Below are 22,967 nucleotides of genomic sequence, written 5' to 3' on the forward strand. Positions count from 1 at the left end.
TAGATAAAACGACTTTTGAATAATATTTTACGTTAGTTCAAACTTTTTAATAAACTGATATATATATTACTTTAATGTATTGAAAACTTTACGTAGCAGTAAAGCCGTGATTTTTGTGAATAATAACATATGTCATGTGATTTTAAACATCTTCCATAATGTTATGTTTCCATTGTGTATTGTCAGGATGCTGTTATAAATGAATTGAAGAATAAAACACGATTGGTGCAAGAGAAGAAGCTATTGCAGCAGGATGAAGTGTATAACGGTGCTCTGGAGGATATTCTTCTCGGCCTTAGATCCGAACCGTATCGCAGAGCGGATGCTGTGAGACGTAGTCAACGACGACGTATCGATAATCATAGACTATCACGCACTGCCGAAGAGCTTGAACTCTAATTTTTTGCATTTCTAATCCATCCGCATCTCTCAAAGTGCTTCAATTCTATAGAACGAAGATTGCCTTGTAATTTGATGAATTTACAGAATTAAAGTCTCATTGTAATTTAGCTTTACATAAAAAAACGACAAGAAATTAACAAAGAGAACATCGATATATAGTTTGAGAATATACTTTTGAAAATATTAACTGCGCGCACACATAACTAGATAATATGTGTATTATATACATTTGATATTTTCCCAATTTTTGGAAGCTTTTTACTTGTATGCTCTGTTACGAGCATACAAATCTGCAACCGAACGATAATATCAATTTAGTACGTCCAATTAGAATTGACTTTGCACAAGTCGCTTAGTGGTGCTGAAAGTTCGCAATTGTCATAAATTTGAAATTTACTTACACATTTCTAGAATGTAAATTTTTCGAACGGCGGTATTAATTATTATTAATTATTATCGAACTGTAATTAGAGATCTTAGAAAACGCTTGATATTTAATGATCTTTCTATGCATATTAATACATGAATCTCGTAATTAAAGATGTATGAACACCTTTCCAAGATAGCATAATATTACCATTAATTAAGGCACACTTCTATGCAATTCCTTTTAACATTGTTCAAGACATTTACATTTGTGGAATTTTTATGTATATCGATTATATATATAACTACTTTTGTTTTTCTCTGTTTCATAAAGCGTATAAAATTGTTTAATTAAACTTAATTGTTGATTGTTATACATATTGTGAAAATATTTATAATTCCGCTATATAAATATGTATTCATTAAATTAATTACTCTTATCCTATGATTGCTTAATGTCAAATAGACAAAGTCATTTAACTCTTAATATAAGTTTGTGTGTAGAATTGGTCTAGAGCGCAGTCGCAGATTTTTATAAATTTATGAAACGTATAGTATCTATAGACATTCCAACGAAACGTGCAATAAGCTGAGAAAGCCTATTACAAAATATACAAATGTATCAGCTTGAAAGCAAAAGCACGGAATTCGAAATTAAATGCTTACACTTTCATATTATGAAAGTTATAAAGATATATCTTCTTGCAACAGAAAAGTAAGGGAAGATCGTATATTATGAAAAAGATGATTGACTATATATAATATTCCATATGTAGCTTTTTTCACAATTCAATATATAATGCCTGTTATTATGACATGCAAACAAAAGCGAGATCTAAGTTTCAGATTCCTTAAATGTATTTCGAAAACGTTTTTGCAGCAATATTTATTACATTCCTTACATTTTCTATCAAGAATATCCATATAATATGCAACTAAAAAAACTACAATAGAATTTTATACCATAGTTTAATATAATATATCAAAGTTTTGTAAGAAGTAAATATACAAAAAAAACGATCATTCTCTAAAATTCTTATTAAGTAAACTTATAGCAAGACTGCAGTTCTACGAGCCTTTTCCTAATTGACAACATATCTCAAGTTTTCAAAAGAATGGAGTTATATATTTTTACTCTTTTGTACGTTTTTTTATATATACTCATTATTATGAAGGAAAAGAAAAATGTAAATATCGCTGTAATATATAAAATACTTAAGTAATTATATATAAAATAATGTAATTATTATTGATTAGAATAATTGCCAATGTGATGTTTAGATAAAATATTTTGTGTTGTGTTAGTATTATTTGGAGAGCCATTATATTGTCCATTAGCGATGCGACGAGAAAAAGATAACTAAATTTTGATCTTTTAGGATTGAAGCATTGACGTATCTTATATATTTTTTTGCAAAAATGTTTATATATATATATATATATATATATATATATATATATATATATATATACATATATAATGTGCATTTCATTGTATAAGTTATAACAATTAGCAATGTTTTTTGTATAAAAAATTAAATATAAACAAATATAATAATTCATCAGAATAAGTGGCTTATTTATTATATTTAAACTTTATATATATAATATATGTATAAAAGACCGCGCATTTGATGTATATTAATAATTAATGATATCATTCATATAAAATCATACACATATATGAAAAAGACCAAGATACATTAATAATACAGTAATTACAAATTAATGATTTACAATAATTAATAACAAATACATTTTCTACTGATATAATTATATATCGAATATCTTTTGTTGGATCATGATAAATGAATTTGTATAATAAAATATCACACTTATATTATATTTTGTTAAAGTCGTTTATTTATTGTTCGTACAAATAAACTACATTTTGATAATAATTCGTGTAAAATATATTTTATATACAAATATACAATATACACAAGGCACAATATATCTATATTCTTTAGATCATGTACAATAAAATGCAAAATGGTAAAGTAAAATTTTAAATTGTATAAAGTATTTATAATAGATGTTACAAAAATTTTTACATTAATTTGTTTTGTTTCTATTATATTATATATACAGAATGTCTCATATTAAACAATTTATAAAATAAACTTTTTGAACAAGAATGTCAAAACATTGATAGTTTTAGTTAATACCAATTGAAAATCCAAAAATTGTCAGAATAAAAATTTATAATATAGTCTTATTCTGTTATTTCATCTCAAGTAATCTTATTTAAAACACATTGAAATTTTTAATATTGGATATTTAATAATAAAAATTGAAACATTGCGAAAAATGATAAATTTGTTCGCGTGACTTCTCACAAGAAAAAAATTGACTTTAATTTCATCGAAAAATCCATAAATTATCTTTTGATGTGATTTTCAGACATTCTATATACAAAAGTATTACGTTCATACTTTATGCATTGTGTTATTGATAACATATTTTCGAGCAATGTTCTATGTAGATTATATTTTATTGCTATAAGTCTGTATATTAGCATTAATGTCAAATCATATTGCAGAATTTATCATGAATATATTCATCTATTTTTTCTTTAAGTAATTGAGAAAACAAAAAACATCAGATGCAAAAATCACGGCAGTATAATTTACTGTCGTGTTCTAATATTCTTTCTGATTTCTTCTCCCATTATACGAAAAAGAATAAATATAAATATTCACATTTTTTTCTTCTCCAAAATTTACGAATGTAATAATGTGGATATAACTAAAGACTTATGATGCCACTTCCGATAATGTTTGATTTAAATACGTCTTTTCAATTTTCACAAGTCTTGAAACATCATACTCTTGATGAATTAAGTTGGACGTATGAACGTTTGACGTATTATCGTAAAACTTGAAAATTTATAAACTTTTGAAACAATCATTATCACATAATTACTCTCTACATTCTCGCAGTCTATAGTACAGTAAAATTTCAAGTATACAATATGCATATGCATCATTACATGTGTATTCCTAATATTCCATTTATAGAAAGTTTACAGAAAATACATATAATACATCCGTAAATATACACGCCGTACGTTAAGAATATTAGCCATAATAAAACATTGCAGCATTATTAATAAGATATAGGTCCATAATGCATCAAATACAGTGCCAACAGAATGCTCAGCATTTCAATAATCGCAACGAGAACTATTTATAGATTCTTTTAGATAATTCAAGTATCAAAAAACCTACACGCAAATCAGTGATTTATTATATATAAAATATAGTTATTGAATTATATATCTACCAATTTATTATCGTGATGAATGTGTCAGTGTAGTATACACGTTTTTTATATCTTCTATAAATTTGTGTATAAAAATCATAGGCCTTTTTTATAGCATGCGAGCATTAATATATCGATCCTGTATATGTAGATAATATATAAAAACAAGGTATATTTGAGATAATATTATATTATATTATAAAAATGATATAAAATTTGCAAATATAAAAGTATCAATAAGTTAAGTCTGATTATCTTTTTATAGGAATGTAAAAATATCATGTACAAAATATATATACCGATTATATCAACCATTTTTGTGTGTTTATGAATCAATATATATGTATATATATATGTAAGAACTTAATTATATTGTATAATTTTCAATAGTCTTAACTCACACACACATATATATATAACTTACATACATGTACATAATCAATATTGTTTTAGTTAATAATGGAAGTTTATATTATAAATTTACTTGTTAGTAAACTTACATCATTTTACCGAACACCATAACACTCTTTCGCAGATTAAAAATAACAAAGATTTTATGTAATGAATGATTTAATTATAGGATTGAAGAAAAGCTTGTGCAGCTTAACTGTAATGATGTTTTTGAAAATATATATCTAACATAATATGTACATCAATATATTGTGAATCATCAAAGTAATGAAAATCTAAATTATATAAGTAGAAATTTCCTGGAATTCTACATAAAATTTTCTTTGGCTTAACTGATACCATTACATAAAACCTTTGGATATATTTCATGTGCATATATGTAATATAAAAGATATTACAACTTTTTTTGCCAAAAACAGAATTGGGCAGTAATTTTAAATTACACAAAATATATCTCTTACATTTTTCAGAATTTTTGGTATAACACAATGGTTCAGTCCAGATTGTGTCAGATTTTTCCACTGACATCTATTTGCACAAATCATAAGATAACCAAATTTACAAACAAGCATGCATGTATAGATGTAAATGCAATATTATATTTATAATATGCTAACAAAATTAGACAATTCATACAAATTGCTGTTTCAATCTGGCCTTCTATAAATAATATAAGAAATTAAACATTTTTTGCGCAATGTGGAAAAAAATAATATTGATTATTTTATTTGAATTTTCTTTCGAATGTAAAATAATCAATAAAGAATCAGTTATCAAAATTATAGGACAGGCAAATAGAATATTTATGATGAATAGAAAAATTGTATTACATGATATAGTTATACTAAAATTTTACTGCTGTTTCTAAAATATATAATTAATTTTGTACCTCACAATTTGACTCAAGAAAAACAACTGCTGTATTTTAAACTCATTAGATATCTATAATTTGTAACAAAATTCTATTTATATTAAAACACACGCACACAGACACACACACGCCCACATATACATACATACATACATGCATACATACATAGAATTCTATTCCAAATTCTGTCGGAAATTCAAGACTCTGTTGAAAGTGAGCTTCATATATATTAAAATATATACAGGATTGATAAAAAATTTTAATTAACATTATATTATACAAAAAAGAAAACAAGTGTGATTAATATAATCATAACATTTTAGTTTCAATCATCATATTATAGTTTTTGACAATAACATAACAGCAGCCTAGAAAGTTTAATTTATAGAATGCAAAATACAAAGATTTGATTATAGCATTATATTGAATAATATCGCATTGTTTCTTCAAAAAAGAAGAAATAAATGAATAACTTTTTTCCACAGCAATTTGAACACAAACTGGTTATCTTTATTTGGTTTATATGGCTTGGACCTAGTATTTGGTTTTCTTGTTACTTAATTTATCCTGTGTGTTAATAAGGTTAATTAATCTTAAATAAGAAATAAATTATATTCATGTTTTTATGTAAAAATTCTGGTTTAATAACCAATAATAATCTTAAATATTATATCACACACACATGGGAAAAGCATTGTGCGTATGTATATTTGAATCAAATATATCTATACAAATATAAGAACCAAAACTGAATTATTTGCAACTGATCCTTCTCTTTATACATAAATATATGTACGTATGTGTGTATGTCAATTCATTATCATAGAAATTATTGACAACATATAGAATATAAATCGTTATGTACAATAGAGTTTGTATAATAATCTCCATACAACCATTCAATATTCATCAAAAGCACAATGAAAATATATCTTAATATATGTATGTATATGGTGTATATAGAGTCAAAATTTTTAATATATCTTTACATCAGGCAGTTTTTCTCTTTTTTACTATAAACATATTTATATATATGTAGGTAAACATTCAATTCATACTCATATATAATATATTGTCTTATCAAAACATTTTTTGACCTAGTCTGTGTATTGCAATATATTTCTCGAAAACTACAGATTGGATTAATGATACATATTAAATATTAAATTTTTGCCGCGTACCTTTGTTTTACTAGCTGCTTTATGTATTTAATTCCTTTGTTTCTACGTCATTATTGAAGCATCAATGATTCTAAATTCCGATGTAGAATAGTATCCTTTACGGCATTGAAGACAACTTTAATATTCTCTGTGTCCACTGCAGTAGTAAAGTGATGAAACAATGGCTTCCTTGGATCCCTCTTAACCGACACAAACATATCGAGGATAAAATTTTGCACGTCCTTCATGGAATGTGGATCACCCGTGAATTGTGGAAAGTACAAACAGACATTTGTATCTTGTGACCTCACTTTTTTATCAAGCAAATCCGTTTTGTTTAGAAACAAAATAATAGAGACACCACAGAATATCATATTGTTCACAATTGTATCAAATATGTTTCTAGATTCTTCCAATCTGTTAGTCCTCCTATAAGATTAAGTTGAAAACAAACATTATATCTTATTATTAAAAAAAAAAAAAAAAAAAAAAAAATTATATAAACATAGATAAAATATACCTATCTTCCAACAAGACCTGGTCAAATTCCGACGACGATACAAGAAAAAGTATAGAAGTCACGCAATCAAAGCATTGGTACCATTTTTGCCTTTGAGATCTTTGACCGCCAACATCGACAAAAAGAAAAGGAATATTGTTAATTGGTATTACAAATTCAGAAATTCCTTTTGTTGCCTTTCTACAATGTAAAATATCCTGATGTGTAGGTGTATAATCCTAAAAAATATTTTTTTTATACATTCTATAAATAACAATTATCTAAATTAAAAATAATATAATATACAAGCATTAATATACTTTTCTACTTTAGTAAATTGAAAATATACATATACAACATTGTATAAATTATAAATTTTCTTAATTACATAGAATATTAACTTTAAAAAAAAAAATTATTACCACTCTCGCAATCCTATCAAGATTATCCAAGAAGTACTGGACAGAATCACTCTGAAAATATCAAATAGCATATATAAATACAATATGCAAAATTAAAAAACAATTAGAAAAATAATTAATATTTTACAGATATGTATAACATATTTTATGTAAAATGTGTTAATATCAAAGTCTTACTAATTGAAATTCTCTTCGCCTGTCAAATGCTCTTCTTATTGATGCATCCTTCCATAAACTTTGTAGTCCTGGTACATAATGCAGAAATAATCTAGTATCCAATACCATAGTATTTTCAAACTTGAGTAATTGAAAGCCGATATCATAATTCTTAGGATTCTCCCAGGGAATATTCAGCTTATCTCGAGCATCTACTAAAACCTTCATTCCTTTAATTATGTTCTGGTAGATCACATGTTGATATTCTTTAACTAGTTCAGGCTAAAAAAAAAAGATATCAAATCTTATAAAAATTTCTTATTAAAGATACATATTGTATTTTGTGACAAAAAGACATTAAAATAGATATATATAAGACAAGAACTTATTCACAAATTACACATATGTATACAGAAATAAATGTGCACATATATGTATACAACATAAACATTAATCTTTATTGAGATAATTCGCAATTTTAAAACTCTATTATTTGTTTATAAATAAAGTGTTCTATAAAGAATTTATGATTATATTTGTAAAGCAACATAATATTTAATTTAAGCTGCATTGGCACTCGTCAATTTATTTATATGACAAAAGAATGTAACAACATAACTGAATTTATGGTCTGAAACAGAATCTGTCTTCGACTAAATTGCAATACTTATTTTTACAATTTTATAAAATTTATTGTAATTTTCACACACTTTGCTATAGAACAAAACATGTGTTTATCGCACATACATTTTTTATATTTACTATATTTATTCCTATGAACACTTTATCATACACTTTCTCCTATTGATTATAATATCAATTATTAGCAAAACATTGCAATAAAATCGCAAGTATTTAAATATTTCAATGCTAACTGAATGCAGACCAAGTAATCGAGTGTTCTGCACAAGACATATGTTCCTGACGTTGGAACAGTTACTAGAGCGATCGAGAACCGATCAGCAGAGATCGATCAGACCGTGTGAACACGCATGGACCGAATGTTTCGGATCTTACCTCAAACTTGATCCCATGTATGATCCGCATCTGTTTGAGGAATGTCGACTTGCCGCTCTCGCCCGCGCCGAGCAACAGCAGCTTAACTTGCCGGCGAAACGTCTGACGATCCTTCTCCAGCATTCGGTCGATCTCCTGGCTCTTGTAACGTTGCTCGATCTCTTCTGGGCTAAATTTAAAACGCAGGCAGCACGACCACGTTAAGGAGCTCGCCATTTTGCTCTATCCTGTTTCTCCCTATAAAATTCAAAGAAAAATATATATATAAACAAGCTGAGAGAATACAGTGTCATGTGGCGCTGTGTGGCAGAGTGGTTGCCAGCTGAGAGGGAGGTCCTGGGATAGAGTCCTGGTGGAGCCACGTTATTTTTCCTCCGCTCGGTTAGGCTCTTAACTCTCTTCCTCCTTCACAACTGTACTTCCTCTGCTCCTCGTAAAATATCTTACACCACCTAGAGGGTAATGCGTGGCTTCGTGTAGAAATCGCTGACTGATAATCGACAGATCCCCCAGGTTCGAATCCGTTCGAACCTTATCCCCCATATGCCTCGTAAAAGGTTGAAAAAAAGAATATATATGTTTTCGCCCGTTGTATATAAACGGTTACACCGTGATACTTTGTCCCAGAAGAGGGTGGAAATCCATAGAGGAAGAGAGAAAAGTACTTTACACTACCTTCCCTCTTTCCTTCCTCGCTTTCGTCTCGTCCTCCTTTCGGCGTTCCCTGCGCGACGTCGCTCCGTTTTACGATCCGTTTTCTGACCCGCAAACAATCAATCTCGTCTCTCGACAAAGTGACAACGGAGCGTATCAATCGAACGCACGTTCTATCTTCGACGACAAGCCCCCTACCTATCCAACCCGCCACCGCCTGCCATCCACCCACCCCCGCGCGCAAACCGAGAATCGGGAGTCGGGAGAATCGCCGATTCAAAACTGCTTTTCTCGGCCAGGCCAGGTGTAACCGGCCGGAATGCGCGATATTATTACCACTACCGCCACCATCAAGAAGCTGACCAAGTGTCGTGCACGCACTCGCACGTAGACGCGGGCGGCTTTTTCCCGATCGATTTCAAACGAGCCGCATATCACGTTCACCCACACACGTATACTACCCGGTTACGATATACGCAGAACCACCGACGAGATATTATTAAAGATCGCTGACCCTAGGTCAATTTTCGTGACTACCAAGTGGGCCCGAAGATAATAGAAGATCGATGACATTACCGGCCGTTTGCATTGAAAATAATTACACTTTTATTTAATTCATTAATTATTTCAGTTCATCCAGCTATTGTTTTATTATCGAAAATGTGTAGATCCTTCATGTAACTGCCTCAAGAACAACAAAATAAATATATTTTATTGTCCCAAATTACAATTTTATTACCGACAATGTAAAGATTTACTTACCTACAGTAGCACGCAGTGGTTTTTTCCAGTCACGCTAAATCCGAGAAGACCATCCGGTCTCGAATATCTCGTCGGTGGCAGGACGAAGGAGTTACACGTAGCATCTCGAGGATACACACACGCGGAAGGAATCACGCTAACGATGTCATCGTTGTCACTTTCTTCGCGCGATCGTCTCTGGTGACCCGCGAATTGGACATGATTAGATAATCACTGTAATTACCGGCGCTCCTCTCGTCGCCTCGTGATCACGTTTTCTGCGTCACGATGGTCCGTGATTGCTATGATACGTCTCGCTCGCTGCACCGCCTTAACTCTTTCTCTCTTCCTCTCTCTTTCTTTCTCTCTTTTCCCCTCCTTCTCGCTTCTAAGAAGCGGCAAGTCGACCTATTTGCTCCGCGACACACCTTTTCCCCCGTGCTTGCTTCCTTCCTTCCTTCCTTCACGGATTTTCGTCCTCTTCTGGGACGAAGTATCACGGTGTAACCGTTTATGTACAATGGGCGATTTATAATATAAATATATACATTTTTTTTAATCTCTTAAAAGGCATATGGGGGATAAGGTTTGAAATTCGGATCTGAGATCTACTGACTATCAGTCAGCGAATTTCCTCCTTCCTTCCTCTATGGATTTCCGTTCTCTTCTGGGACTAGGTGGTACGGTGTAAATCGGTGACTTCTTCACGAAGCCATCCATCATCCCTTCCCCCATGCTAATGTACGCGTGTGCGATGCCTTAATGCGACGGATTATGATGTAAATATAAAGGTGTACCAGTCCCATGAATGTGCAATCGTACAAAATAATAACCAATCAGTAATGTCCAGGAATGTTAGAATCTAATATAGATATGGCTGATGACAAGCTGCTGAATTATATATATATATATATAATATTTATATCATGAATGTAACCCGAGATAACTGCTAATTGCTACATGATAACGACGCTGACACGAACATATGAACCACACAATCCGAGGAGCAAAAAATGCCGCTCTAATTTCTCGATATCTACCAACTATTCTTTTTCTATCACCATTAAATACTGTGACCGAGATAGATTGAAATGTTGATAGACGAGTTCTTTCTTTTCGCGCATGCGTGAAAAAAAGTACATTGTCATTAGTTTAAGTTTCATATATTGGGGGGTCTATTACGGTTCTTGAAACGAGGTGAAAATGAGAAAGATCAAGGAATTTACTAGATTTCGACAAATGAAATTGTAGATACTCTAGTGAATTTTCTCATTTTTGTAATTTTCACTTCGTTTCAAAAACCGTAATAGGCCCTCTAGCATCGTGAACACAAGGCTTAACAAATAATAATTGATTAGGTATTTCTATCTAATAATGAAAAAGATTTTTTTCACTGTAATTTTAAACTTTATTAATAATAAATAAAATCTTTATATTAATGTATACTTATTTCATTTAATAAATACTTTCATCGAACAAGTAAAATCATTGATGTTTTCAGAGGAAAAATATAAAATTGGACATTTTATTATCAAAAATATATTTTTAGAGTTTTTTGAGAGGATTTTGACTGATTCTTTGGGGTGAAATTTTTATAATGGTTGGCAACACTGCGTGAACGTGATGCAACTTCGTTGTAGGTGTAGTTTGTGTCAAATTGCGTGATGCGATGTGACTAGAGTTCTTCGTGCGTAGCCTTCTGCTTTTTTTTTAGGAATGTCATTCTTCGACTTTTTTCGAAATTTTCTCGGTACGAAACGTCGCAACGAGCCTGGCACAAGCGGGTAAGATTTTAATATATTTTACGATATATTTTATTAATATGTATATATGTATATTTCGCATCGTAGATCATTCTAGATGTTTATATGCGTATCAAAAAAAAAGTCTTATATTTCATGTTGAATATTGATTGTATAAAACCTGGGATTAAAATGTTTCTTTCTCTCGTTACTTCTTATACTATAATGTATTAAAAATTGCATGATCCATATCGATTACACAAATTCTTTTATAAATTTATATGAAATTTGTATTAATTTACACATATGATATATAATACTATCAATGAATATCACAATAGAATTTTACTTGATCAGTGTATCCAAATTCAAAATTACTCCTATTTTTGTTTAATTAATTTCTAATAAATGTAATGCAGAAAAAATATATATTTTGCAAGAAATTATGAAATGTAATATATAACATTTTTTTCTCTCTCTTTTCTTCATTTTCTCTGTCATATTGTGTTATATTATATTTAACAATATCAGAGAATAAAACAGCAAGATTATATAATTTTAAAGCTGCAATTAATAATTTTAGGCTTGGCAATGATGATTCGTATAGAGACAGTTTTCGAAATCCAATTTGGCAGAGCGACGAGGATGAGGACGACATAGATGACTTTAGGTAAAGGAAAAAACATTTTTCTATGTATCAATGTCTGTATATATTAATATCTATTGAATTTATCTTCAATTTTTTATTGTTTTCTAGACATCCTAGAAGCGGCATACACTTTAGCATCTTTAGCGAGCCACTTGAAATGACACGTTACTTTGAATCTCAGATGGATAATATGTTAAAAAATTTCTTTTTTGGATTCAATAATGGATTTTTTGGTATGTCCATTTTGCATAAAATCTCATACAGTTGAAGTATATAGAATTTTATTTAATTGATTATAAAAGACTTATAGAAATCTTCTTAACATATTATTCTAAATGAATGATTCTTACAGGAGATGAAATTATTAAAGAATTACCATTTGCACCTGAAAAAAATGATAATTTACGTGACAAAGTGTTGAAATCTTATCCTGATGCATCTGTCACAGATATATCACCCAAACAGAAAATAGATACAGATTTAGATGGAAAGTAAGCACCAAATATATATATATATGTATATATATTTTTTCACTTATCTGTATTATCTGAGATGTTTAATGTAATATAACTTATTATTATATAGGATTACTGCAGAAGAATTTTCAAGAATGTGGAACAAAGGGAATGTAGAAACAGTAAAACCTTTTGTACCACATAGTTTTTCAACTGGAAGGTCTGTTAGAAAAGAGATCATTCGTAGGTCTGATGGAACTATAGAACAAAAGCAAATAATTAGAGACAGTGAAGGTAATGAGAAGACGATAGTTTCAAGAGAAATAGGTGACAAAAAATATGTCATCACTACAAAAAAAGATAAAAATGGCGTCGAAACAAAATCCGAGGATTTGTTTAATATGGATGAAAGTAAGTATTAAAAGAAGAAAAAATACTAAATTAAAATATATATATATATATAAACTGAATAAAATATTTAATATATTGTACATCTGAAAAATATTTAAATTCTATTAATTGCCATAATGTAATTAATACAAAGAGAAATTTTACAAAAATATTACAGGCGAACTTAAAGATTTCACGCGAAAGTGGACACCTTCCATAAACGATAACATAGACAGCCATGATACGACTTTAAATCGCTTTCCTTGGGAAAAGTTTTTTGGTCCCAATCCTAAATTATAGTAGAAAATGAAGTAAATAGAAAATAATAGTCTCCTTTTCCTAATAGCTGAAATATGCCTCTCCTTTGTAATCTATATTCAATAAATTATTGAAATCAAAGGTAGTATTTAATTTTTATTTCTAATTGTAAATTTCTTTATTTCATGGATTAATATTCTGTACATATATATTATATACATATACATGTTTAATAAAATTTATAATTTATGTAAAGAAATATTTTTTTCAAGTTTACACAATCAAATTCTCTCTCACTTGGAAAAGAAAAGTCGTCGGAAATGATAAGCGATATTATCATTGCTAAAAATTTGACTTGTTTTTACATTGTATGACAACCTCAATTATTACACATTATTTATTTATTATCTATTATTAAGTATATATATAATTGGATAATCATAATACCCACATACCACGTGCAGCACAAGTGCATTTGCACACATTTGAAGCTATACTGATTTTAAACGTCCTTTTAAAATAAATTTTTTGAAATAAATATTCAAATATTAATTACAATTTTTAATCTTTGTATAAAGAGAGACAACAATATACACAAATGATTTGATTTGTATAATTTTAATTTTGTAATTGTTTTGTAATTTTATATGCATGTAGGACTTCCAAAATAAAGTAGTTTTTCTGATTCCAAATGTATGAAATGACATTGCTTTTTCATTTTCTTGTTCTGTATATTAAAAACAAATAAAATATTAAAAATATTATAAAATAAAATGCATGCAATAAAAAATGGGAGTTATCTATAAATATGTACACAAATCAATTTTACAAGATAATATAAAAGAATATAATGGTATTGAACTATGATAGCAACATATTAAGCACATTGCAAGAATAGATCTTATGCAAAACATTTTCAATCCAATTTACATGTTTTTTGCTTTCAGAAAAGAATGTCTAAGCATAAATAATATGACAAGTGGCACATACCACTTTTCTATTTCTATTTCAATAGTACGATAATGTATAGATAAATCTTATATCAATCTTCATAAAACCAGATATTTCGTACATATTTAAATAATTTTCTAATGCATTATACACATCTTTACACAATCAGAAACAAATAATTATGTATACACTGCATAGATATGTTGTGTGTGTATACAAATTATTCATAAACAAATATATAAATTTAAGACCACAATCCCAGGAGTCCTAATATTTTCGTTGTGTTGTAAATACATTAAAAAATATTTGACATAGTCTTTTCAGGGTAACTTCACACATGTGTTACACACACATTTCAAAGGCAACATGCAATATGCCAATCAATAGGTCTCATAAATGATAACACTAATATGGAGTATATATGACAAATATTAAATGATAAAAATAATTGGCTTTCTTATTTTGGTTGGCTATTTATATGTAACAGATATCTATTATCTATCTAAATACAGATATAATTTTAATATCTGCTATATAGAAAAGATAATTATTGCCACAATTTACCTGTGGAATTTTACCCTTCCCAGGATAAAATTGTTGATCATCTATAATATGTTATATATGTAAATGTATCATAATTATTAATAAATTTAATATGTACAGTATATATTATGAAAGAGAAAAAGAATTTTTTAAATCTTTCTGTATTTAGGCTTTAAAATATATTAAAATATAGTAAGATATAATAATATATAATACATAAAATTCAATTGCTTTTGTATATAGAATTATGACTTGTAAACTGTAACAAACACAAATTAGTAAGTTGCATTGTATATAAACTGGGTTATAATATTCTATTATACATATTATTTTTTTTTAAATAAAGATAAATCAATTTTTTAAAACATTGAAATAATTTGTTTTGGTTGATGCATGCATGTGTTACAAAGAGAAACAAATTGTACATACATATTCTCATCTAATTTTCTCTATTATATTTATATATACATACATACATATGCACATATATATATATATGTATGTATGTATTATGAACTTTATCAAATTTCATGTCTTATTAACATTTTATGCAATTTTCATTACAAGTAGAAAATGTCAATAAGATATGAAATAGGTTCGAATATATTGATATTAATTTAGATTATGTTATCTTTGCATAAAGTTATTACGATGCCTCATACAAATCTTTCAAGCAACGTACCTATAAACATCTTTAATTATTTGCAACTTTTACTCTGTTAATATATAATAGTTATCCCCAACAAATTTCAGATGTAACATAAACTCCATTTTACTATTGATTTGTAGTGCTATTCTAAATTTTGTTTGTATACATAATATGTAGCATACCTACTATATACCATTAATTAGCATTATTACAATTATTCTTGGCCAAAACCTTCTGTTTCTTCAATTGCATAATTTAATTTCTCCACTAATTGGTCATAACTTTTGTAGGGTGGCAGGTCTAATCTATTGAAACAAGTATGTGATCTTGGCAACCAGGTATCCTTTCCAAATTTTTCAATACAAAATCTTTGGGGACCATTGCTTCCTATAATACAACATAATAAAATATAATTATTTATACAAAAGATTCAACTACTATTTTAATTGCTAAATAATTTCATTTAATAACTGAATATTGTCGATCTATTTCTATATTTTCATAAAAAAAAGTAACCATCTCTTACCCATTAATTCGGCAAATCCACCAACAGGTACACGGCAAGTACCAGTTACAAACTGCAATAATCTAGCCCTTTTTTCACTATCTGTTCTTGTTACAAACTGAAAAACAAATAGCAAACATTTAAATATAATATTGAGTAATAATTAGTAATAATAATAACTACAAAACATTTTATATCTTTGCATTAAGGTTTCTCACTGCAATTATTATATTGAATTATAAATCAATTTTTTTTCCGCCCAATTCGCGTTTAAAATAAGACAAAAATACTTAACAAACCTGCCAAAACCACAGAATCTGTTTACTATTACGAGTGTAATGTCTATAAATAGTATTGCGTTGCCAGTCTTCGACATCTATTTCCTGCATCCCACAAAGCATAAGTTCTAGTTCCCGTTCATCGAAATATTTCAGCCATTCGAGAGGTACAACTGAATTGAAGCCTTCCAAAAATGCTTTTGTTTGTTCCTCTATCCCCCTGGTCATTCTCCATTCTGTCATTAACCTATCAAAGATGTAAATATGTTCAAGATTAAAATTGTGCTTTTTTGCAGATGTACAATTGCAATCGTCTATTATTGGAAAGAAGTTATACCTGATATATTCTTCTTTATTGTCTTCACCTACTCTAACTTTATCACCACCATCCTTTAACTCATGATGTATTACTTGACCAAGAATCTCGAAATCCACACTATAATACAATTCTAGGCCACACTCGTCAATGTTATTTTCCTTAATCCATACAAGAGATTTATAAAACTCTGGATCAATGGATTCTATATCCTTCATGACTAATTTTTTATTCAACATGCGTTTGTAAAACGGCATTGTAAATCCACTATATATGAATCGGCCATGATAAAGAGCCTGAAAAGATAAGATAATGTCTCCGTACAATTATTTTTATATAAAGTGGTATATATAGAAAAAAACTAAATCATTATCTAAAAAAGATAAAAAAAGAATCTGAAAAGAGATATAGATCATTATCTGTGAAATAAGAGATCATACCATTGCAATAAACCTGCCAATAAATTTGAAATATTGCAAATGGTCAGGATTGACGTATGATGCTGGATTTATTTGCAAACTATAATTGCTTTTATTGGCATATTCGAATAGGCAGTACATCGGATTCAAAACTTCGTGGCTCAGTAAGAAAAACCATTCTCTGAAAATCACATAAATGCTTTCTTTAAATTTTTCTTACAATAAAACCAAATAACAAATATTGCGAGAAAGGCTCTTTGTACATTAACATACAATAAAAGCCATTACACAATCGATTTCTTTAAATTTTCTAGTATTTCTCTATTTTCTTTTATCCCAAATTAATAGTTTTCTTTTAAACTAGTATTTTTCATTTGTGCTTTTCTCACTTTGCTAATGTAATTATGTATCAAAGTAAGAAAGCAAATGAAAGACAGAATATAATATTTTTATTCTGAACATATGCCATTTTAAAATACAAAAGAATAGGAGACAAAAGTTTTAGAATACAAAAATGTCGACTGTATAAATTTTTTGCATGTATCACATACCTAGATACACCTCCATAGTCCAGACCCTCTTCTCCTTTAAATATTATGTATAATCGCCGTCTTAGCGCGAAAGCTTCTGCATTCATTATTTGATGATAAGAATCCTCGAACAATGTCTGTCGACTAACGCTAATCTTAATATGATTAGGCAGCGCGTTAGTTTGACATAAGAACCGGAACTGAGACAATTTCCATCGGAATGATCTCTCATATGCTCGTGGAACACGATATACACCTTTGGGGCTGCACAAAAGAAGAACAAAATATATGATGATCTAATATTTCCAATATTGAATAGCGTGTCAACTTAACATAATATATTTCAATAACAAACCCTTTAGGTGCACCGGGTCTTGGATCTTGAAACGTTGTCGTTCGGGTGTTGTGATCGACAAAATAACGGACCCCATCTTCTGTTAATCGTATTTCCCAACCATCCGGCAACGGTGGTTCATCCAATCCAGTCTCCTGACCCTGCGTTCGAGGATCCTCCCACTGCGTGGTTCTGTTCTTATGATTTACATAATAAACTCTCCCCTCTGGTTGCTTTCGCCTTTCCCAGCCGGCCGGTAATGGTCCCAAAGCATCGTCATCTTCGGCCACAGATGTTGACGGACCCGCAGCAACTTGACTTCCATGAGCCTACAATAATATAATAATATAATAATTGTAATTAGTTTAAATATTACATGAAACTTTCAAATCTTTTTTTCCATTCCTTTATAGACAGATATATGTAAAAAATTTCATTTTTTATTTTTTTAAGTTAATCAATTCACATATTTACCTGAGGATAAAGAAACCTTTGATTGCCTTGTTGAACGACATATTGTCTTTCACCTTGCCAATGTTGGAAATGCTGTAATCTCTCTGTATTTGGCCTTTGCCATGTAGTGCTTCTTGTATTATGATCGACGTAATAGATTCTACCTCTTGGATCCCGACGAACTTCCCATCCAGGAGGCAAAGGCTGTGGTCTCTCCCAAGATGTGCTTCGAGTATTATGATCGACGTAGTATCTAATAATAATAAAAAAAAAAAAAAAAAAAAAATGTGATAAAGATATAAAAATTTTGCTTTAAAAGATATTTAATCTCAAAGATATGATAATATTTAATATATATTTTTACCTTCTTCCATACAGATCGTATCTCATTTCCCAACCGGGCGGTAAAGGTTCTTCGGAATGACCGACATCTTCAGCGAGTAGTACCGAGGATCCTGGTTGTGCTGTCGCGGATACAGCCATAGATTGACTCGGTACCGCAACCGCGGTCTGCGGAATTCGCGACACACCAGAACGAGGATCCGGTAACGCGGCAGGGGAGGACATGTGTTCCGCGATAGAAATAGTCCGTCCGTCGGGCAAGGAAAACATTGCCGATTGTTCCGATCGAGAGACGGATGACGCGGTGCGGTGACCGTCTGTTGGCAGAATATTCGTGTTTTGTTGACCAGCACCACGTGAAACACCACGTAGATCCGCATTTAATGACTGTTCTGCGCGAGGAACTCGTAAATCCTCCTGCAGACGTACGCTTGTAGACTGTTCCGTAGGTTGTTGCCTTGCCGCGCGTAAATCTTCCACTGTACGAACGGATTGCTCGGATTGCCTCATTCCTCTCGAATCTTCGTTCAGACGAATGTTGTTCACCGATTGTTCAGTCTGCTGTCTTATTCCACGCATATCTTCGGATACACGAATGCTGCTCGCGATGGATTGTTCCGGTTGTCTTATCGCGCGTAAATCCTCATTTGTTGTACTCACCCGTCGAACGTTCGTAGGCTGTTCTGTAGATTGTCTCGTTTCACGTAAATCATCCACAAGGTAGTTGCCGCTAGTCGATTGTTCCGCTCGTGTCACTACACGACCATCTGGTGAAGTCGGGATAACAGTCGGTTGTTCTATTCGTAAAGAACCACCACTACCACGTGCGTCTGCATGTAGGGATACGTTTAAGTCGATCTGAGAAGTACTGGAACTGTCTATCGGTTGATCTTGTCGCAAAACGCCGCGGACATCCGCCGTACACGTCTGCTGCCCGGAGATCATCAAAGAGGATTGTTCCAATCGCGGTATACTACGTAGATCTGATTTGGCCATCGCGGATTGCTGCTCCACCGGATTGCCGTAACTGCCTCGCCTGTATACTCGGCCTTCCGGCGAATTAGCCGACGCCGGAGATTGCTCTTTAATAATCAGTCTACCTGCGAAAGTTCGTATGTCTGCGGCATGCCGATTTCCCGGAGACATCATAGATTTATCCGCTATTGGAATCGCGTGCCCGTTCATTAAAGTGTTTGCAGAGAGACTGCTGCTGCTGCTAACATTATTACCCGACGTACCGTCCACATTCGAAACTATTGTGGTAGAAGATCCAATGTTTACTGTGTTGCTATTTGTTTGACTGTTTCCACTGTTGTAGTTGGGACTGAGATGGATATTTGTCAAACGACACATAGACGGTGCAAGACTATCTGAACTATGCAATCTCATACGCGCACGGACTCCACCGTTGAGAATACTTCGATTATTCATTGTATCATTGTTTGTGGCACCTAAAACAATGCGATCTAATGTATAGCAAAAAAATAGAAAATAAATAGAATATAAATTTATTAATATTCCAATTAAATATCTCTCTTTTAAACAAAACTTTAAAGTCTCATAAATATTAATATCTGATTTCCTGATTAAATACAAAATTTTTTTATTAATTATAATAAAATTTTTCTTACCATCTGATATTTGGCAAAGTGGCTCATTAATATTTACCGGTGCCTCATTAGTAGTATCAATTCTAAGTCCATCAAATACCGTAATCAATTCACCAACTTTGCACAATTGAGAATCATGCTTGCTCTCGCTCATTAAATCAAATGTTAATTCTAAATTTTCTAATTTTCCATTATAATGTGATAAAACTTGGAATAGGCTTATCCGTTTTTCTCCTATTAATGCATCTTTCCGAAATGTACTATGGTCAAGGAGTCGAAAGTGCAATTGCGAATATGGTGTGACAAGTATAGTGAATTCTTCGTTCCATTTTGGCTGATACGTAGACTTTGATACTTCTGTTTTACGAGGACTTTTATCATCGACTGAGAACTCTATATATGGATTAGGCTTTAAGAAAGTTGAACTTCTTAATATTGCTGCTTCAACTAAAATAAAATTACATATCATTATTAACGTAGATAAGCACTCAGCTTATGCAATTCAGATTATCTTGTATTATTATCCATAGCTATAAAAAAATAATTTAAAATAATTCTAGAACAAAAAAAATTACAAAAGTACAAAAAATTTTTTATAGACAACATATAATAAAATTATATTTACATATATATTCATATATTTTTTATATATATATTTTTCATATATATATGAAAAATAAGTACTTTTACATATAGCATATATATATATATATAATATATTAAACATTATATATAATAAAATACTATGTAATAAAAGAAAAGATAGACCATTATTTATTATTTATTAATCCGTTATACATCATTACCATAACTGAATAATGAAATAAATGATTCTCTATTTTAATAATTCAAATATATATATATAATTAATAAACTGATTAATATCAATGTTGTAAAGACTTGCAAATGTATACGTATGTATATCTAAATAGATAAGAAAATATTTAATCAAAGATATAGCATGATATATGTAGAGTATTTAAAAGACAAGAAATAATATAAGTTTATAATAATACCACAAAACTTGGTGTATAAGTTACAGGAATTTTTGTACAGAGTTGTATTTATCTTTTAATGAGAATTTGTTTATGAATATTAATGATGCATGCCTTATATACCGCTTATCGCATCCAAAGCTTCACGTTACTTACTTGTTATACTTAATTGGTGAAAACCAGGCGATACTGCTTCTTCCTCGCAATGGGACATTGTACAAAGTTAATTATAATTCAAAATAATATCTTTAAAGAATTCATAATTCTTCTATCAAATTACTCCTTTGTAATACCTGCAACAAGTACAAGTTTAATAAATAAAAAATTATAGATTAACTATCTCTTTAAGATCATCTTTTTTGTCTTCTTTTTTTTCTTTAAGATTATTTGCGTCAATCAAATATGAGATCCATATATATATATATTAATAACATAAATAATTACAATTGTTTCTATCGTTTAAGGAAAAGAAAAAGTTGTAAATATTTCTTATTTAAAAAAATGTAATCTCAACATGATTATATAATATATTTGTCCAAATTGAGCTGTTCTAACAAAACTAAGTGCATTACGACCAAGAATATTCTTAAACAACTTATCAGAACGCATTCCTAAACTTGTATACAGTTCGACATATCGGATATTGCAAAGCTGTGCTATTAATTTTTTTGATCGAAAAGTATATCTACGAGAGCGGATGAGAAATTACATGATCGTCGACGTCTAATCTTACGATCGTCGTCGAAATGTTATCGCACTTTACGAACTCTCGCACTCTTCGCGCAGAAAAAATCCCGATTGAAGGAACAAATAGCTCGTAACTAGCTAAGCTAACCGATATACGAACCGAGATTGACGTCTCCGGCTATTCACGATATCCCCAACGACGATCCGTCGTTGTCCATTCCTCGTTTGATTAACGATCTTATCGCGACGAAAATTAATGGAAACACTCGGAATTTGCGTTATCATTAAACCTTGCTATATCAATCGGTCACCATCTTTTCATACGTCAAAGTCTCTTTATGTATCCTGTTCGAAAGACTGCAAAGTAATCGCACTGTTTTTTTTTTTTTTGTAATTAAAAAATATTTTGCTACTAAACAGAGAATTTCGGGAATGCGATTCTCGCGCTAGATATATGCATGCTTTATATTTCCATCCGCAAAATTTACGCGAGTTTAATTCACACGCGAAAAACCGTATCGCAAACTCGCAAGTCTTGCTTTTACACAGCTCAGTCACGCTCACCGATAAAGACAACTATTGTCGAAGATACATCTTTGGAAAAGAGATAAAGATAGTTACCAAGTTGTAAAGGACCAACCACACCAAACTCTCCTACATATACTGAACGAGTTCTAGCAATCGAAACATGTGATTAAAAGAGATAACTCTCGCGTGAATCGTGGTCTCTCTCTAAAATGAACAGTTGAGTATCGTCTTGTTAACACTCGACGTTGATTTGTTGGTTCTAAAAGTAAGAACCAATCACGTTCGATTGTTACCCAACTGTTGAGTCCGCTGAATGCGCCCAATGCGAATTTGATATATCCGACAACATCCGTATACAAAAAGTCGGAAA

General features: G+C 30.4%; 4 protein-coding genes across 9 annotated transcripts in view; 2 read left to right on the plus strand and 2 right to left on the minus strand.

Annotated features, from left to right (window-relative positions):
- Frl (formin-like protein) overlaps positions 1 to 2,179 on the plus strand; it is a 49,105-nt gene extending 46,926 nt beyond the window's left edge. Inside the window, exon 18 of one of the 3 annotated variants that reach the window (XM_070300121.1) lies at positions 187 to 277. Coding sequence is in view for 2 of the 3 variants with exons in the window: in XM_070300119.1 (XP_070156220.1) it covers positions 187 to 399 (213 nt within the window). In the remaining variant the exon portion in view is untranslated. Of the gene's footprint in view, positions 1 to 186 lie in introns of all 3 variants that reach the window. The other 2 variants (XM_070300119.1, XM_070300120.1) reach the window with 2 other exon arrangements.
- A 508-nt stretch (positions 2,180 to 2,687) lies between these two features.
- On the minus strand, positions 2,688 to 10,894 carry Cta (Guanine nucleotide-binding protein subunit alpha cta). Its single transcript, XM_070300211.1, has 6 exons — positions 9,985 to 10,894; positions 8,569 to 8,805; positions 7,573 to 7,833; positions 7,396 to 7,446; positions 6,995 to 7,212; positions 2,688 to 6,903 (listed from the first exon to the last, which is right to left on the minus strand). The coding sequence occupies exons 2-6, from the start codon at positions 8,782 to 8,784 to the stop codon at positions 6,546 to 6,548; spliced, it is 1,104 nt and encodes a 367-aa protein (XP_070156312.1). The 5' UTR covers positions 8,785 to 8,805; positions 9,985 to 10,894; the 3' UTR covers positions 2,688 to 6,545.
- A 694-nt stretch (positions 10,895 to 11,588) lies between these two features.
- Positions 11,589 to 14,063, plus strand: LOC138935378 (HCLS1-associated protein X-1). Its single transcript, XM_070299876.1, has 6 exons — positions 11,589 to 11,747; positions 12,289 to 12,375; positions 12,463 to 12,587; positions 12,707 to 12,845; positions 12,940 to 13,220; positions 13,378 to 14,063. The coding sequence occupies exons 1-6, from the start codon at positions 11,680 to 11,682 to the stop codon at positions 13,497 to 13,499; spliced, it is 822 nt and encodes a 273-aa protein (XP_070155977.1). The 5' UTR covers positions 11,589 to 11,679; the 3' UTR covers positions 13,500 to 14,063.
- Positions 14,064 to 14,162: 99 nt separating this feature from the next.
- On the minus strand, positions 14,163 to 22,781 carry Su(dx) (Suppressor of deltex). Of its 4 annotated transcripts, XM_070299873.1 has the most exons (13): positions 22,691 to 22,760; positions 22,230 to 22,426; positions 21,539 to 21,675; positions 20,409 to 20,834; positions 18,800 to 20,228; positions 18,457 to 18,688; positions 18,004 to 18,311; positions 17,670 to 17,912; positions 17,140 to 17,299; positions 16,721 to 16,995; positions 16,405 to 16,630; positions 16,127 to 16,223; positions 14,163 to 15,987 (listed from the first exon to the last, which is right to left on the minus strand). In XM_070299873.1, the coding sequence occupies exons 3-13, from the start codon at positions 21,594 to 21,596 to the stop codon at positions 15,815 to 15,817; spliced, it is 3,627 nt and encodes a 1,208-aa protein (XP_070155974.1). In that variant the 5' UTR covers positions 21,597 to 21,675; positions 22,230 to 22,426; positions 22,691 to 22,760; the 3' UTR covers positions 14,163 to 15,814. The 4 variants fall into 4 exon arrangements, with proteins under 4 accessions (XP_070155974.1, XP_070155975.1, XP_070155973.1 ...); XM_070299874.1 differs by lacking the exon at positions 22,230 to 22,426 and having other exon boundaries at positions 22,691 to 22,781; XM_070299872.1 differs by lacking the exon at positions 22,691 to 22,760 and having other exon boundaries at positions 22,230 to 22,645.
- Positions 22,782 to 22,967: the final 186 nt, after the last annotated feature.

Source organism: Polyergus mexicanus, unplaced genomic scaffold, assembly GCF_030449975.1.
Source record: "Polyergus mexicanus isolate NDT 795.1 unplaced genomic scaffold, iyPolMexi1.0 SCAF_8, whole genome shotgun sequence".
NCBI lineage: Eukaryota > Metazoa > Arthropoda > Insecta > Hymenoptera > Formicidae > Polyergus > Polyergus mexicanus.

Coding starts and splice junctions, on each gene's coding strand:
- Cta (XM_070300211.1), bottom strand. CDS start 8,784: ATGGCGAGCTCCTTAACGTGGTCGTGCTGCCTGCGTTTTAAATTTAGC. Junction 7,213..7,395: donor TTGATAGGATTGCGAGAGTG/GTAATAATTTTT, acceptor AATATTTTTTAG/GATTATACACCTACACATCA. Junction 6,904..6,994: donor CAGGTCTTGTTGGAAGATAG/GTATATTTTATC, acceptor TTAATCTTATAG/GAGGACTAACAGATTGGAAG.
- LOC138935378 (XM_070299876.1), top strand. CDS start 11,680: ATGTCATTCTTCGACTTTTTTCGAAATTTTCTCGGTACGAAACGTCGC. Junction 11,748..12,288: donor AACGAGCCTGGCACAAGCGG/GTAAGATTTTAA, acceptor TAATAATTTTAG/GCTTGGCAATGATGATTCGT. Junction 12,588..12,706: donor ATTCAATAATGGATTTTTTG/GTATGTCCATTT, acceptor TGATTCTTACAG/GAGATGAAATTATTAAAGAA.